The 17,954-nt window shown below is 48.4% G+C and overlaps 5 protein-coding genes across 5 annotated transcripts; 3 read left to right on the top strand and 2 right to left on the bottom strand.

Annotated features, from left to right (window-relative positions):
* Positions 1–12: 12 nt before the first annotated feature.
* N7503_006283 (exonuclease V) lies at positions 13–2,021 on the bottom strand (the record flags this gene model as incomplete). Its single annotated transcript, XM_057065830.1, has 2 exons — positions 13–1,511; positions 1,580–2,021. The coding sequence occupies 2 exons, from the start codon at positions 2,019–2,021 to the stop codon at positions 13–15; spliced, it is 1,941 nt and encodes a 646-aa protein (XP_056921299.1).
* Positions 2,022–5,466: 3,445 nt separating this feature from the next.
* Positions 5,467–6,537, top strand: N7503_006284 (ankyrin repeat domain-containing protein; the record flags this gene model as incomplete). Its single annotated transcript, XM_057065831.1, has 1 exon — positions 5,467–6,537. The coding sequence occupies one exon, from the start codon at positions 5,467–5,469 to the stop codon at positions 6,535–6,537; it is 1,071 nt and encodes a 356-aa protein (XP_056921300.1).
* Positions 6,538–9,464: 2,927 nt separating this feature from the next.
* Positions 9,465–11,501, bottom strand: N7503_006285 (stress-regulated transcription factor RPN4; the record flags this gene model as incomplete). The annotated part of the gene is made up of 1 exon (XM_057065832.1): positions 9,465–11,501. One exon carries the CDS (start codon positions 11,499–11,501, stop codon positions 9,465–9,467), a length of 2,037 nt encoding a protein of 678 aa, XP_056921301.1.
* Positions 11,502–15,858: 4,357 nt separating this feature from the next.
* Positions 15,859–16,511, top strand: N7503_006286 (uncharacterized protein; the record flags this gene model as incomplete). Its single annotated transcript, XM_057065833.1, has 2 exons — positions 15,859–16,024; positions 16,090–16,511. 2 exons carry the CDS (start codon positions 15,859–15,861, stop codon positions 16,509–16,511), a joined length of 588 nt encoding a protein of 195 aa, XP_056921302.1.
* Positions 16,512–17,012: 501 nt separating this feature from the next.
* N7503_006287 (uncharacterized protein) lies at positions 17,013–17,407 on the top strand (the record flags this gene model as incomplete). The annotated part of the gene is made up of 2 exons (XM_057065834.1): positions 17,013–17,047; positions 17,104–17,407. 2 exons carry the CDS (start codon positions 17,013–17,015, stop codon positions 17,405–17,407), a joined length of 339 nt encoding a protein of 112 aa, XP_056921303.1.
* Positions 17,408–17,954: the final 547 nt, after the last annotated feature.

Raw genomic sequence — 17,954 nt, forward strand, 5'->3', positions numbered from 1 at the left:
GCGATTGAGATCCTACATTCCCGCCGAGTAACCGGTTCTTCGGCCTTGGTTTCGTCTGGCTAGAGCCCATTCCTGTTCCTGGCGCCAAGTGCACTCGTCGCGGAAATCACAAATCCGACATTTCCAGGCATCCGAGATGTTCACTCCAATGGGATCGCGCTGTCCTCGCCACCACTCCATCTGGCTTGTGATATAAGATGACATATTATGAGGATCGAAAAGGAAGGACCGGCTTCCCAGATGTTTGCGCTCGAGATCATCCGTAGGAGCCGAGGATAAGAATCGTGCCGTGAGCACGGGGGATAGAAGGGTTGGATACTCCTCGAGGGTAGCCGGTTGGGTGTGAGCCGGGATAGATGGTGCAATAGACTCCATGTCCGAGATGGATGGGATAAAGGTGAAACGGAGCTGCTCTTTCATGTAGTTCCATAATTTGAAGAGATTGCCGTGGGTCAAAAGGATGCTCGTTGAGTCCTGACTAGCCGGTGCCGGGCTGGATGACTTCCTTGAGCCAGAGCTAAGGGGGATTCTTCGTACATCTTCCGGCGTGGGAGGATCGTCAAGGTCAAACTCTTGAGAAGAGGGTTTATCGAAGAATTGATCGTCCAAGCCTCCAACTTCAGAGACAAAGGCTTCCGTAAACGGACGTTCGGGGTCCAGGCTATACCGCGCCGCAAGGTACTCCATCGTCACATCATCACTTGTTAGCATGCGATTAAGCATGTGATAGTAAAGCTGCAGTTGGAGAGAAGTAGGTCGGAAGGATGTGCTCTTGACTGTGGGAATAGAGCGACTCGCTCTCGTCTTGACGTCCGTCATATATATCCGAGGAAGAGCATAAACAGCTGGCGAGACTGCTTGACTGGGAGGCGCTTGTTCGGTATCTATATGTTCTGCCTGGCCTAGATCCTCGAGTCTTCGTCCACCCTGGGAGGAAGACAATAAAAAATCTGACAAGGACATGTGATGCTCAGGTAAGGCAGCTTTTGACGCCTCCACATCTTCATAGAAGCTAGCAGCCGTAGCTTCAAGCTCAGAATCTGGGCATTCGTAGGACAGCTGATCAATAACACCGTTAACCAGCTCCCCATCGACAAGACCCCAGATCTCAAGCTCACGCGTGATACCATACTGGCGCAGCATGCGCAATCCCTGTATCACATTCCATATGCGAAGAGCCCATGCATCCTCTTTGGTAGTGATGTCCACAGGGACAGTAGTATAAACCTCATCTTCGAGCGTCTTATGAACCACACTCCCCTTCTTCATAGCGGCGGTCCTCTTCTTCCTCCCATGTTTCGTCAAGGTGTACCAGTACTGCAGCTCACACCATGCCGGCGAAACCAAATCGGTAACCGAGAAAGCCTTGTTAGGAGGTCTTCGAAACCGCTCTACGGGAGACCGAGGATCGAGTGTCGGCGCTAGCTGCTCATTCTGTATCCATTCTTGTTCGCGCGCAGACACACGTTCTCGCTCTCGTTGTCTGCCTTCGGTTGAATCAGAGTGCTCCACTAAACGCTTCGATATCAACGCGTTAGTCCAATCCAAGATTTTCATGCCAGTCAGCAGATACACATACCAAGCGTATTGGCCCCGTTGTCTGCGCCCGGACTTGATCTAGCCTCCATCCTATCCCCTGTACCTGTATCCTCCCAAGGCCGCTTACTCGGCGTCCAAAGTGACTGAGGCTTCTTCCTGCCCAGCACCTTAGCCCGGGCAACCGGGAACTTTGCAATGCCATCTTCAATATCCGTGACCAGCGTCGCAATTACCGGGGATTTCAGGTATCTCAGATCAGCTGGTTCGATATAATCGTTCGCAATTGTCGCAATCGTGGGGCCGGGTGTGTGCCTGGGCGTAGTGGATGGTGAAGTTGGTGTGGCGCCAGATTCGGCGGGCGCGTGCTCCGAAACAGCTCTGATGAGCAACTGATTTAGAAAGACCTCTTCGTCGGGCGTAAAGTCGGATCCGTAGTCACTGTCGGAGTCCTCAGGCCGCAGTTTTTGCGGTGGGCAGGACATGCCTGCTACTGTCAAGAGGCGTCATGTCCTAAGTGGCATGCGAGAGTTGGAGATGCGGAGTGCGTCATTGCGCGCCGGGGTTACAGTGGTGTTCCATGAGTTTGAAACCAGCCTTTCAGACCGCTTACTATATAGAATTACCGCCTACCAATATGTAGCACGCTGACTCGGCAAGTAAACATCGGTTAACACACAATTAATGTATATGGTTACTATGTGGCTTCAAAAAATGTTTGCAGTGCAAAAGTCTCAACCTGGGTGACGGATATAGAGGCTTGATGTTCCAAGTCACTTAAAAATTCTCAGAGTGTCATAATGGTGTAAACAAAGTACATCTGCGGAGGCCTGATGTGGCTGCTTATCCTCTCATAGCTGTGTACGCACAAACGCACATCTTTAAAACTACATGCGAAGAAAGGTGCCTGAGACTCATGTCTGCGTTATATATCAATATTGAAAAAAATTTGTCAACAGCAGTCTGACGTAAGGGTTTAAGTACAGCGATTTCCTTCGGGTGCCCAGGTTCGAATCCTGGTTGCGACGATTGTCGCAATGGCGCAGTGGTTACCGCGATCGCCTGCTATCCAAGCTCGACTGTTGTTTTTTTTTTTTTTCTTTTTGTCAAAGAAATGTTTTTCCCACATCAACTCAGTCTTTCGATAGATAGCACACAGTAGCTACGCAGTAAGAGAAACGAAGAAGGCCACTGTCATTACCAGAGAACCACATCCTCCGACTGCTATCAGCGTCGATTTCGGGCATACTGAGCCATGAGCTTAGGTCTTCACCACACACCCTTGCTATGCCTAAGAGGCATGATTCGGCTGTAGTATGTTGAAATCAAGCCGGGCGCACCCACTCTTCGAGTAGCGAGTGATGCTCAACTGTGCCCTTCTCCGACACCAGATATACGCTTACCCTTAAAGGAGAAATCATCCACCATGGTGACCGTTCTAGACCACTGGTACTGCAATAGTTTGGCTTTTGGTGCTCCTTTGGTGCTTTATTCGATCATCCTTTGTGTTTTCATCTCCGCTGAGAATAGCCTGCTTGAAGGATCAGAGTCTGCTTACTCACCTGATTCTTGCGAAGACAGATCACTGTCAGTAGATAGTCGAAGTATTGTCATGAGAAGGTCTATGAAAAAGGGGGAAACGCCTAAGAGGACGTTCTCTGAGAAACGTATATTCGAGGAAATCCATTATATGTAATATCGCTGGTTTGGCCGAGCCTTAGTATCTCTTGCATAGCGACACCATGTCAGGCGCGCAGTTGGCCATCTGATAGAGGTTATGTGATGATTTGGCTGTATACAAAAAAAGTTTCAGCATGCGTCCCTTATATATCATAATCTGGCAAACATTTCCATCAGCAGTCTGACGTAAGGGTTTAAGTACAGCGATTTCCTTCGGGTGCCCAGGTTCGAATCCTGGTTGCGACGGTTGTCGCAATGGCGCAGTGGTTACCGCGATCGCCTGCTATCCAAGCTCGACTGTTGTTTTTTTATATTTTTTTTTTATCATAATCTAATAATAGTTCGTTTCTTGGGTCTGTCTCTATATTGACATGCATCTTCACTCAAGTCGGTGGTGGCTGGGGAGGAATCTGAAAGCTAAATCTTATTAGCCGAAGAGACAATTAACCTTGCCTAAATTTTCAGTTGAGCAAACTACAGATGGAACCGCCCCATGCTATACAAATACAGTCATAGAACTTGAATATATATTCATCCTGGAGTGGAAAAGAAAAAAAACACGTGAAAGTCGAAGTTGTTGTTGAGTCAGTCGGCCAAGAAAGAATACGAGACGGTCCTTCGGGGGAATGGGTGGAGAGGGAAATCGCGGGGATGTTATGGCATTGGGCAACATGAGCTTTATGGGGGAATGAGTCCAGCCCTAAGTCAACTCCATAAGCCGCGTTCAGCAGGGGTGTAGACCTTCAAAAGCTCGCGATTTCAATAATGTGGTGAGCTTGGCAGGCTCGAGATTGAAAGGCAAGAGGAATGTATGGAAAGGGAAGTTGAGTAGTGTCAAAAGGTATGGTATGGGGGAAAAAGCACGTCAGCAAAACGAATTCCCGAATAGTTGCAGTTATCAGGCCCCAAGAGTAGCTCCACGGCCACGCACTGGTGCTCAGGTCAACTGATGTGAAACTAACAACCACTCGGTTTATATGAGGGCATTTCCTCACTTCTCTCTCTTTTAAATTATGAAGCTAGAAAGGGACGGGACTAAAGATTCAAGGGCTTGGGAATGTTGTAGGATTATAACCCACTTTCTGTGGATATCTTGCTTTTTGCTTCGCATCCAATCTAATCTCCACACGCATAAAGCCAATATATCGCGAGCCTTACCATCCCTCGGTATGCCACTTATCAAATATTTAAAAAGCCCAAAGCCTGGTTGACACTCTAGGAAACTTCTTATCAAGATCAGCCCAGCTCAGGCCTAAGTAGAGTAGCAATGATCAGGTTCAGTGACTGGTCATCGATCACAAGACATTTCTTAAATCGACTATAGCCTCAACTATAGCCTCGCCCTTTACTTGTACGGAGATACTCGGCAAAAGTCTGCGTAAGACTTGCATTATCTCAGTGCTTGATATCTGAGATTAATTCTTATGCGACTCCACTAATGCCTCTGCGTCTGGATTGCTGCGTCTCAATTAAGTTTTCGTTCCTTAGGTTCTTTATGCGGATACTCTGTAAGAAGTTCAGAGTCCATCGGGTAGCTCATTCCTTGGCTAGTTTGTCCCAGGCGATGGGTGATGGGTCGTATGATTTAGCTGCGTGAACTGCTAGATATACTATAATGCAATTCTAGAGGACTTTAGAATCGAGTGGGACAGGAGCCGCGTTATTCAAAGCGTCGTCTGTCTAAAGCATGGCATATAACAAATTATTTAAACAATTAGAAGAACTGCCAGTGGAATCTGGGTGCGACCACCGCCATAGCATTTAGCCACAAGAGTGTTGGTAGAAATAATTCACTCATGAGTTCTTTTTTCCGCTGCTGGCGCGGGGAAGAAGAGGGCGTAGGCTTTTGTGTTCTTTTCTCTTCCTTTTCATTACTCTCTTAGAAGTGAAAGAACTTGATATATTCGATAAGCAGGAGATAGTAGATAATGTAGAGTTTCATCGGTCCATTTGTAGCGCATGAGGGTGGGCGGAACTTGGTTTTTCTGTGGGTCTGTATACGGGTATCTATGAACAATCCATGGATCGATTATGCGAAAACGGGCTATCGGAGTCAGATCCATCAAATCTAATGCATAGAACCCCTCAATCACATTTTCCCATGGAAACTCTTCTACACATGAGATGGAACAGGTCATCTTTGCGACCAGTCTCATGCTGACTCATCCACGAACTAATCCTTAAAAGGCATGAGGCTCTCCCCACAAGATTGCCGGGTTGTTTCAACTTCTCCAACTACCAATTTCGGGCATGTCGTTCAGCGAAGTAGGCATCATGATGCAACAAGAGCCATCAAGGCGAGCCGACGAGGAGCGAGAACTAGGAATGGGCCATGTGAATAACCGCCTTTCTTTTATAGCGCCAAAGTTCTCGCCAACACAAATACCGCAATCCATGGGACCAGAGCAACACAACTTCCTCAACGATATAGCCTCTCACTTCGCCTCCTTTGAAACCGCCTGTCGATCAGGCGACCTCCACACTGTTCACGCAGTCATCTCCCCACAAACGCGCTCAAGCGCATTCCTCCACCACGGCCTAATACTCTCTCTCGAATCCGGCCATGTCGATATCGCCCGCTATCTCCTCTCAAGCGGCGCCCCTATCACCCCCAATACACCTGTACACATCCTCTCCGCACCACCAGAGCAACAAATTGCGCTCTTTGAACTCCTCGCACAGTCAGGTTGGGGCCCGAATATCCCCGGCGATTATGGAACTGTCCTTTTGCCAAAGGTAGTAACACATCTCCCAGTGTTGTGCTGGTTTCTTGCGCATGGCGCAGATCCAAATTTAGGCGCACATCATGATAGCAGTGATGTCAGCGGTCAACCGAATCCGCAATCTTGTGCCGCGCTGGAAGCGGCCTCGGCGCGGGGCTCTGTCGATGCGGTGCGGTTACTTTTAAATGCGGGGGCGTCGATTCATTATGGGACTCCGTTACATTTTGCGGCGGGGGCTTGTTCGCCTGGGATCATGCCCAGGAGTGTTATTAGCAAGGAATTTGATGCCAGTCGCATTCCGATCATGGAATTACTTGTTGAGCGGGGTGCGGATGTGAATCAGATGGGTGAGTCGAGGGTGGTTGTGCATCATCCTATTATGTATGCTGTTATGGCTGGTGCGGTAGAGCGGGTTAGGTGGCTTCTTGAGCAGGGGGCTGATCCTGAGGCGAGAGGGGCTTGGGGGAGTGCGGCGGAGTACGTTGAGATGGTTGGAACTGACGAGATGAAGAGTGTGTTAAGGCAAAGTATGATTGAGAGGTCGAAGGCGAATGGGGGGCTATTTGGGAATCTTGCGATGCGGTTCAAGGTTCGATGATGAGGTTACAGTATAAAGATAACATATACGATACTCGGGGGTTTTTTCTTTCCTTATTTAGAGGTACAGCCAATTTGCATTGCTAGCTATTCGATTTAATGAACATACTTTTCATTCCATCCTCTTCCAAGTCGAGTCTTGACTGATACATTCGATTATACAGTATGAGCAGGGTGATGAGGGCTTAGCCCTCGTGTGCTGACCTAGACAAGCATTATACCTGCAGATCTGCTGCATGGCCATTGTCTCGTGTTCATCATGTGATGTCTGTCCAACTTCCAAGATCGAGGACATCACTTGATACTGTTACCTCACCTTGAGCTAACACTGAATCATCCATGAAACTTGCAAGAAACCCAGTACTCCCTGTTTTCAAGTGACCCAGCAAAGCCACCACAAACCATGCAGTGTACGTACAGCTTCCAAGATTCTCTGTAAACCTAGGTACGTACTATACAAACCCAAATCACCAGGGACGATCACTCACAGTCATAACATGCCACTATCCAACTTCAACCCCACTCTAAAAATAGCACATTTTACACGAAACGCACGAAATACAATTCCCTCTCGTCCACCACCCAAAAAGCCACCTTGCAGCCACATACACAAACATCCCACTTGTAGTGAAGCCCCACTCACCGAAAACAGCTTAGCACAATACGTGTCAGTCAACTTAGTCATCAAGACTGTAACCCGCACCGCCACATACCGCCAAATACAATGCTGGCCCCATATTTCCGTTATCGATAACAAAGTTCCATACACGCGGAATACACGCACTCTGGTCCGGGTGGGTCCCAACATGTGGAAGTTACATAGCTACTACGGGCAATAATGTACATTCATTGCTGACCCGGCTTAGAAATGATATTCACATAATCGCATAATCTGAAAGCCACATACTCCACCGGTTCCACCTGTGGATACCAACTGGGGAAAGCTGACAACCAACTAACTGGTAACCCAGTTCTTTTCATCATTTCCCATTGCCCTGATAAACATGGAGAAAAGAGCCGGTGGATTCGTGTGACCCTATTTTGTGTTTTGATTACTCTTTCTCCACTTTCTATGTACAGATAGGTGTACTTTGGACTTTTTGCTCTTTTCGGTTGGGTTGAATTGCGATATGCGACATTGGGCCTATCGTTCTTCACTTCGCTTGGACGGGATGTTCGTTTGCAAATTCAATTGTGAATTGAGTGCCAATCGGATGGCATAGACGGGGCTTACAGTACAGTAGCTTGGATTTGTACGTCCTTACATATTAGCAGGCTCTTGGATAGATTAATTATTTAATTTCTGTTTGATTAACCTTAGGTTTCTGATATGAATCATTCATGCCTGAATTCGCGTCATGTTGATCAAGGGATCGCGTCAGTCTCGTATGTACTGGGAACATGCTCGATACTCGTGGGCTCATCCTAGGCCGTTATCTTGATTTTACAAAAATACCACCCAAATAGATATTTCTTGCATCTCCAGATTAGGATGTATCCACAGACAAAGGACAAAGACAGATAAAGTTGAAACCGAGTCATGCATAACAGACTTAGTCGTAATTCGCAATAAAGTAAAGGGGCCATCTCTCAAACTCCGGCTACGAAAAACGATCTTATTCCCATCTGCAGAGAGATAACCCCCACAAAAGAGCAATTACTGCAACTACGGTACTTAAGATAAGAGATAAAGATTGGTAAATGGGGGCCAGAAAAAACAAAAGATACTACTACTGGTTACAGTTGCGGGGGCCATTTACTAACGCCTACGGAGTACGGAGTTACTGGAAACCTCAATTTAGGGAGTTCCATTGCATTTTCTTTTTCCCTGTTTCTTCTACAGGGGTGGAAGCTTACCCTGCATTATTACAACGTACCTAAGGGGGGTATCCGATCGGCAGTGCTATTGGAGACAGGGCTTATTTTGCGTTTTTGTTCCGCAGGCCGCGGGCGGCTACTGTACCTAGCTGGGATGGTGATCTGTGCAGACTGCCGATGTTTCAAGTCCTTTTGTGGATTGAAGCAGCTAAGGTGGGGCTAGTGGGTTTTTGGCTTAAGTGTTCCAAAGTACCTTGCCTAGCTTAGGTTATAGATGGGATATGTTCTCAACTTAGTACACATTAGACAGGTTTAAAAGAAGGTAAGATAGTTGATCTGGATACATTGGAAAGAATGATTCGGTTTGTTTAAGTCAATGTTCATATCTATCAAAAACTATACAATCCCAATCGCTTTCCAATAATGTACACATTTTTTTTCATATGGTACAAACCAGTAAGAAAAATAAAAGAAGCCAAGCTTGTACGGACCTTTTTTAGTATACAACACCGCCCTTTTCAAATAACAAGAGCACCAGCCAATGCGAAGGATAAGTGCATGCAAGAGACATCATCGCGTGAGATCATAAACAATGAGGAATGATAATAATACAGAGTCGTAACAGACATGAAAAAGCTGCAAGCGAAGAAAACCCACAAAACAGGCCTATACACAGTGATACATGTTGGAATTTCTTTTTTTTTGGAGAATGTGCGAACATGGATCGGTGAGGTGCCAAGATACCCGCACACGTCAGGCGAGGCAGGGGGGTATGGGGAAGAAGCCATCCACAGGAGAGTGGGGTGCGTCATTCTGTGTTGTGGTGATTCGATCATCGACGTATAGTCGACGTCAGCCCGAACGGTGGAGGACACAGCTGGAGAATGACGTCAGTGGCCGTAGGGTTTCAGGCCACAAGGCCTCAATAACCCGCAGTCCGCAGTCCCGAACTGGAAGAAGGCACCGACGATCTGGGACAAGATGTGGGTCCAAGTTCTGGATCGGGACGCAGGTGACGTCATGCGTCAATGGTAGGAGAGACAGAGAAATAAGGATCCCAAGGGTTTTTTTTCGTCATCATGATGATAATCATATCCCCCTTCGGATGATTCAGTCTCTTCCGCGACGACGCTGCTTGCCAGGCCAATCAACTTCAGGGTGCACAACCCGCATGTGTCGGGTGAGAGCATCGTTGCGACTAAAAGTCTTCTCTTCGGTGCACAAGTGGCACCGCACCTTTAGCTTGCGCGCGTTGTGGATCGTATCCTCATGACGAGTCAGATCGTAAGGTCGGGAGAATACAGAGTTGCAAGGTTTTCCGGTAGATGGGTTGAGACGCTCGCACTTGTGGGGGCCAGCCTGAGAATTGCGTAGCGAGGTATCCCGAGTAATGAGATGACCTCCAGGAGATGTCTGCCGATGCGCCTCCCGCTTGTGTCGCTGGAGCTTAGCAGGCGACTCGAACCGAAGGGTACAGCCATGGTAGGTACAGGTGTAGGTGCCCGCGTCTGAGTTCGTGTTGGTGGGCCGGGAGATTGGCTTGGCGTGAGCTTGCGGGGTCATCTCCGCAGAAGAGTGTAGATCGCTGCCGTTAGAATCCACCTGAGGGAGGGTGGAAATGAGCTTCGGCTGCTGCATGTAGGTCTGCGGGTGGTGGCTTTGCGGGGTGAAAGCAAAGGGTGCTTGCGAGACCGGGGCGTATTGCGAAGGGAATGCATCCATAGTCAAAGCGGGCTGGAGCGATGATCCGGAACTCTCACGGCGCAATCCAAGAGCATCGCCAAGGTTGAAATCAGCCTGCTGGGGAGGGAATAAAGGAGCCATAGCGGCATCTTCGCCCTCGTTGAAATCCAGGACCGCATCTTTAGGGGACATAGTCTTGAGATCGCTCTGACTCATCGTAGAAGCCATGGACATGCCATTCTGAGACATAGGGACACTTGTAGCCATTTGGGATTGCAGACCAGATGCGTTCATATCGGATGTGAACGGAGAGTTTTGGCGGAAAGGTGATCGTTCGCGCTTGATCATGCCAGAAACTGGTGATTGAGAGCGAGCAGACATATGACCCTGGTTAGCAGCCTGTAGTCGGTCGGCGATGACATTGCGAGGAGTCATGACATTCTGGCCCATCGGCTTAGACATCTGAGGAGCGGCCATCATGGCTGGGTTATAAAGCTCGTCTTGGTAAATATCGGAAATAGTGCGATTGAGCTTGGTAACACCAATTGGCATGCCAGAGTTACCGTTGGCGTATTCTGGAAATACGTCGTCATGTAAGTACTGGTCCATCCACCGGTCAAATCCAGGAAATCGGGTCTCACCATTGGTCATCGACTTGGATGCGTCTTCAAGCTCGTCAAGCGTAGTCTGCGGGGTAACTGGCGAATTCTGGCTCACTGTGGAAACCGAAGGAGCCAGAGAATGCGAGTACTCGCCCTGCTGGTGCTGAGGAGGTGATTGTTGGTGCTTATATTGTTGATCGATAATCGCCCTTCTCATAGCAGACTCGGCCTCCACACTGCTACCATCATTGATCAATGGGTCGTAGTTTTGGAATGCTGGTGCTAAGAAGGAGTTCTGGAGGGGAGTCTGCACCGGTGTGGGGAGAGGCTTGTTAGAGCTGTCCGAACGACGATGTTGAGAGTTTGGCGCAGATCGTGATGAGGAGCTGGGAGAGGCCTTCTGGGGGTAAGAAGGAATGCGAGCGGGGCTCAACAGCTGCAAGTTGCCATCCCAAGCTTGGTTGCTGGGAGCGATAGGCGGTTGGGCCAACATAGGCGAATAGTATTGAGGGTATTGTGACAAATATTGCTGTGATGATGGCGAGGCGGAGCTCTGAATGTCCAAGGACGGGTTATAGGAAGAAGCCGGGGTCATCGAAGGAGCCCCGTAAGACTGGCAGTCGACCGCCTGGGGAGGGTGAGTAATGGAGAAGGTCGGGGAGGAGAAAGTAGGTGAGGAGGGAGCGGAAGACGGCGGAGAGGCGAATTGGTTCGGTTGGTACTGAAAAGGTGGTTGCAAGTAGGATTGTTGGTACTGCTGGGAGTTCTCAGCGAACTCAGGTGGGAACTGATCGTCTTGTATGATGATGTCCTCTTGGTTGTATGGATCGGTGATGAGACCCTTACGTGGATACATAAACATTATGTTATCACGTATAGGACGTCAGAGAGTGGAGATGGGGTGGGAGGTGTTCGCCACCGGGGATGGCGAGCTTTTATATGTTGGAATTCCGACGGCTTAAGGTCCGAGAGATCCTTGGGAAAGACCGATCGATTGGCTTTGGTTCTGGGACCAAAGTTCTTTGGGAAGAGAGAATAATGCGAAGAGTCTGGAAACGTCGAGAGCGGCTCGTGATCGTATGTAGATGGAACCGGTTGAACCTTAATATGGCGAAGCCTGGTATTGGGAAGGTCAGAAAGTCTGGAACTGGGATGACTCGGAAGGAAGATGAGTCAACTAACCTTTGATATTATAAGCGAGTAGTAATATCGAATATATAATCAATGGGTGTATGAGTAATGGGGAAAGATCGAAGATGGAGGAAGGGAAAGAGCTGGGTCTTAAGAAGGTAAAGGACCGCATCGTCCACATACAAGTACCATGACGTTAACCCAAATCGGGGCCGCTAGGGAGACCCAATGGGTTGGCTTAGTGGAGACCACCACACTTGCGTTATCGGTGACCCCGAAATATTTCGGTACCGTGACGGCTCGATCGGCGGTAATTTATCCAGTTCGGGCGATAGCGGTTCTATATCGTACGAAAGGATTACCCAGCATACTGAATACCCAGAATGTACTGCGGACTTGTCCTACCGGGGTGTGTCGGACCCACTGATCTGCCGGAGACTGTCTGTGCATGATAATGGGATTTATTTCAGACGATTTCCTATTTTGGAATTTCAAAATCATTTTTCCATATTTGTATTTCTAGATTTTTTCTGGCTTTTCTTTACCCTTTCGGTGTGCGATTTTCTTTCTTCCCCCCCCCCCTTACAGTTTCTCTGTGGTTTGGGTGGGTTCTCTGAAATCAGCCACAAAACTCCACCTACGTTAATCGACCTAGAAAATCTTACCTGAAGAAGTAATCAGGCATCACATCATTCTTTGATTGAATTGAAATCATAACCTACAGTACAAAGCCCAAAAAAAGAAATTAAATAATTATTACTAGAATAATTCTGCCTGCACGATCCCGGTATCTCCGAAAAGAGTCATAATTCAAACTACGAGATTCGAGAATTTCCCAGAATCTACCAATTCCTTAAGCCCATGCATGCAGCTTCGCTTAGAAATGGAAAAGGATTGCTGCAGACCGAGCCAATCGACAAACTAGTACCGAATAGGCGATGAGAAGCTCCAATTTTAGGACCCTATTCGACAGGGCTGAGCCACACCTCGAGAAATTTTTTTCCGCGTGACCTGATCGAGTTTAGTGCCGTACTACCCGTACATTGCTTTGATGAATAAAGCCGAGGTCGAGCATGTAAGCCACAAGGGCTGCGCCACACACGCGGTTCCCCCCTCAGTTGGGCGTCTTCATTTCTGGGGTAAATTGATTATAATATCTTGAGAAACATGTACATTGTTACGCTTACGTGGGCTAGACCTATCTAGGAAGGTCATTCGAACTTGATACCTTTGTCTTTCCCGTATAGGCTGGTGTATACTGTCAATAATAGTCGGTTTCGACCAAGCCCGAATAGCCCCATTCAGGAATTCAGATGCGAGGTACGGTGTCAGCTGGTGTTAAGAGGGTCAGCTGACCGAGACAGAGGAACTCGGTCGTAGGAGCCTCGTCCGGCGCCGTGAAAGGTGAGACTATCGCTTCGGCTACACTTCCAAAGAACCATGGTTAGGGGTCACATGGCCCGTGGCCTGATAGTGCGTCGAGTCGAGTCTCCAGTTTTTGAGTTCACATGACCATGAATGCCATCGGAAGTAATAATTTACAATTCAAAACCGGGCACAAAGCATGTATTATTCATTGATGACTCCATTATTTAATACACTGACTCAGAGAATAGCTCTTTTGAAGGGAAAATTCTCCCTCTGATCCCTGCTCGGGTGACTCCCGAACGATTGTAAATCATGCGGACCCATATGCCTAGAATACCGATTATAATAGCGTGGTACGGTAGTACCGAGAGGTAAAACCGGCTGTTTGACTTAGCGTGTGGCATGCAGCCATATCCAATTCCAAGCAATATCAGATCGGACGGGCGACCTCCGGGGAAGGCCCGAGTGTCGTTGGTGCCGCGTCCCGACCGGAGATATCTCCCCAAGCGCGAAATGTCTAACGGCCTAATTACGCCAGGTGACTCAGGATGAATTTTTCATGCAGCTAGTAATTATCCTGTGCCCGATTCGTTTCCGTTTCGCTTTCTGACTAGATTCTTCAGTGAAAATTTTTCGGTCGGCGTTAGTAGTTTAGTGCTGACTCGGCCGGGGCACCGAGACGCGGGTCCGGGGTGCCGTGTCTACCGAACAGTCTGGACCAGACGAGCGAGAGTCCAGAATTTCAGATATAGCGATCACGACTACATTCCTCGTTCTTGGCATTTTCGGCAGCCGGATGAATGTTTTATTCTTGGATCCGAGACAGAAAACGTGGCCCTTGTCTGGGGAAATGTGGCGAGATCTGGACCGCTGGCCCACCAGCGGCAGTTGCCCTATGGGTTTAAAGTATGTACTATACGAAACAAAATTCCATTGCCAACACGCAAGGCACCACGTATACCGAGTATGGGCACCCTGTCATCATCTCGTGTCTGTCAAGCTGGAATATGGGTCCCTGCAGGTGCAGAAATTTTCTTCCTGCCACGAACGACAAGGGAAAAAATTTTTAACTTGTCAGCACCTTAATCGAAACGGAGAACGGCACCGAGTCCAGCCCTGCGAGGGTTTGGCGATTGCAGCGCAAAATAGTAACAGGCTAATGCAGAAGAAATTTTTCAATGAACTTGATTGGTGGGTTTGGTGCTGCAGGACACAGCCACAACGAACGGTATGTGCGAAACACCGTGTAAAGGCGCTAGTGGTATTGTGTATCGGGTCTGCAGGGAAAATCTCGAAGCCACGAGCTTCTGGAATCCTTCTAGCGGCCTCCGGCAACTCGGCACCGGGATTCTCCGCGTTGCATTCACAACTCCGCGGATGAAATTTTTTTGAGGGTTGCATCTTGATTATTTGATCATCTTTGAGGATTCTTCCCAGCGTTGTAGTTTAGATGCTAGTGTCAGCATCTAACATTTCCCTTGTATCCTGTGCCTTGGCGGGTTAACAGACCCTGCACATTCCCGACTTATCCCGATATGGGCGTCTTGATCTATACTTCGAGTTTTGACTCAGATACATAAACAGTGTACACATCATCCCTGGTATTTTTAGATTACCAACCTCTCGGTGAACCAGAAGGTTCTGCGAGTAATCAACATGACATCTGTAAGACACGCAAGGGATCCCGAATGCTTCGAGCGGCTGCCTACGGGGTATTTTGTAGACTATGTCTCTGCATAGCCTAGATCGATGTCTCGTATGTTAGAAATTCGATCTGTTTGACAAACTAGGAAGGCCCCTGTCCTCGCCTAAGGGGCCTGGACCTCGACTTTCATTCCTGCTACATAGCTTGGAAACCAACTTGGCTTGATTCGATGGAGTCTAGAGCCGAGTCTGCGTGTCCTCAAAATTTTCATAACATACCAAAGCTGAGCCTAAACCCTGTTCAGTCCAATCAAGCCCATTATCTGGAAGTGCTGGGTTGCGCGAGACGATCGCTTGTCTCTGATAGGATAGTAGGCTTTGTTTCCCTCGTGGTGGCGCTGTGGGATCCCACAACCCACTTCGATCTGAGACACGTCGTGGTGAAATTCGTAACCGTGCCCTCCACTCATTCAATCTGACAGTTACAGTAACAGAGTTTCAGGGGTTCATACTGATTACCAGCGGAGTTCTATCGGGTTTGTACTGCCTGGTATCGCTGTCATGCCTGTCATTTTGTTCATGTCCGCCATAGACAGTGGATGAATCACATTTTCACATGTAAATCAGAATTTTCAAAACATGGAATGATACATATGCATATCATCTGTCACAACAGCTGATTTCCGGTATTGGACGTATCGCTCAAGATAAGCATCCATGGATCTTTCAAGATTAAATTATCGCGGGGAGGGTGGCACCGAGGATATCCACCTGGAAGCCACAGGGGATCTGCCGAAACACCAAGGCCACCAAGTGATCAACGATAGATCTGCAGATCGATAATAATTCTTCTGCCTTTTTCCACATCTCAGCCTTTCTTGTCGCGTGCTTGCTGCAGTGGCTTTAGAAGCTGAAAGAATGCAAACTTCAAGGCATCACAATAAACTGTGGCTGTACAGCGCATTCGATCACGTGGTTTGTAGAGTGCACTGGCCATCAAGCTTATGCTACCAAGTCCAACAGTCAACGTAGCTATCAACCTTGAATGAGCGTCAGGTCTGCCAAACTCGCACAACATGACTGTGTCTCAGGAAGTTGCGTCGTGGAATTCTCCCTCGCATATTCAAACCTCGCAACCACCGCAAATTGGTGATAAAGCACCAAATTCCCGGCATTTGATGTTTCCAGCTGATAATGGATATCCAACCATATTATCATTCCTTCGGCACTGCGGGTGTCCAGGTCGGTGATTTGCCGGCGTTGTTTTTTATAAAGAGGTCAAAACTGACCCAGTCCTCTATCTGAAGTCGCTGAAGTAGCGTTCCTTGAAACGCGTACTGCGGCCGCTCAGCACCCAGATATCAACTTTGTCGCTGTATCTCACAGTGATCAGCAGTCAACTGAGAAGTGGCTGAGTGCTGTTGGTGGTGCCGGCTCTGTCACTGTTATTGTTGATGCCGACCGTGAGATCTATGCAAAGTGGGGGTTGGGTGTTGTCTCCTGGAGTCATGTTCTCAGTCCATCGGGAATGCTAGCAGTCTTCAAGATGGGGAAGGACAAGGGTATCTGGAATCGACCAACGGAAAGTGGCAGCAGATGGCAGTCTAGTGGGTATTTTGCAGTTGACGAGAGGGGCTACGTGCGATGGGGAGGTCCTGCGGCCACGGTTGATCAGGTGGTTGATACTGCAGAGGCCATTGATGTTCTGCGAAGGTCGCGCCAGGATTAAATTAACTTCCTTGCTCGGCTCACTTTATACCCTGAGGTTGTGTTACCAGCGTACATATCACAATTGACTTCAGATCTTAGACCAATTTTCCCAATACCTGCTGATATCCGTGCAGTTGTCTCTGATTTATATTTCAATTCTCACTTGTGTTTACTCCCCTATCTGTCCTTTCATTTGCGGGCGCAGTTGAGGTTTGATATTCTCTGCCTCGCTTTGCCCTCGACTCTATTGAAGCTCTCGGGCATTATGCGATCTACCATACTTTCAGCTTTGTGTGCCCTAGCACTGGTAGCAGATACCTTCGCTGTGTTTATGTTCGAACCCGAAAACTCAACTAATATACAAGTACGTTCTTTGGTACATCCATGGATAAAGACTCAAAGAACAAGCCTCTGATACAAAGATCAGTCGTCCGACCGACTTCCCTCTGTCCAAAACTTCGTAGCCTCCCAGTTGACCAGCAACCACGGTTCCTGGTGGACAGGTTCTCTCATCACCGAAATGAACCATCATCAATTCTTCGCACCTCTCAGTATGTGAGCTCATACGGGACGCAGGACTTTTAACGTGCATCCGTGTTGGACCTGGACAGCCTGGAGCTTCATCTCATCGTGCAACTCGGCGACGGATCGTACCCTTCCTCTGACCCATCTCGCCTTCTCGTCGGCGTTGGCGGAGACAGCTTCGAGGGCATCCCCGATGACAATCTCGTCCCCATGCGCACTCACGGTACACATGAGGGCATGACCTTCGATCTCACCTACTACCGTACTACCCTGCCGCTGGTCAAGGGTGGTCCCGATATCACCTCTCACGATCATGGCAAAGCCTATAGTTGGGGTCTTCCCGCCTGCAGCACTTATGGCACAGTAACTGTCAAAGACCAGACGATTTAAATTGACACTCAACATTCCTTGACCTGATACGGTCGACGGTGGGGTGGTGATTGTCCTTACACCAGCTGGACCTGGCATCATCTGCACCTGCCCGGCGGGTTCAAGCTCAGTATCTAGGCAGGCGATGGCGAGGGTGATGTCACTGGGGAGCACTTGGCGACAATCCGTGATCGAAAGGGATCCCAGACTCTCGCCCCTGTGTCAGTGACTTCTCATATGGAGAATACTTGGTACAGCCCTGTTGACAAAGAGACCTGTTCTCTTTCTTGGGTAATTCACATTCTTGACTATATCTCGAGGCTCATCCTTGCTCCTATAACTGCAGATCAACTGATTGTGGGCTCTGCTGGTCCAGATACTGCTTACAGGGGCTTCGTCACCTTTATTGGCGTCTTCCTATCTGCCGAGCTTGCGGAATTGGTATGGTTGAGATATTGAGTTAATAGGATTACGATGCTTCACACTTGTATTCACTTGGAAAGTGCTTCGGAGGGAACTTTTAGTCTCGGTGTTATGAGTCAATTTGACCCGTCTATGTAATGCATTC

This window comes from Penicillium pulvis (assembly GCF_028828015.1).
Source record: "Penicillium pulvis strain IBT 33274 chromosome Unknown contig_3_segment0_segment0, whole genome shotgun sequence".
NCBI classification, from domain to species: domain Eukaryota; kingdom Fungi; phylum Ascomycota; class Eurotiomycetes; order Eurotiales; family Aspergillaceae; genus Penicillium; species Penicillium pulvis.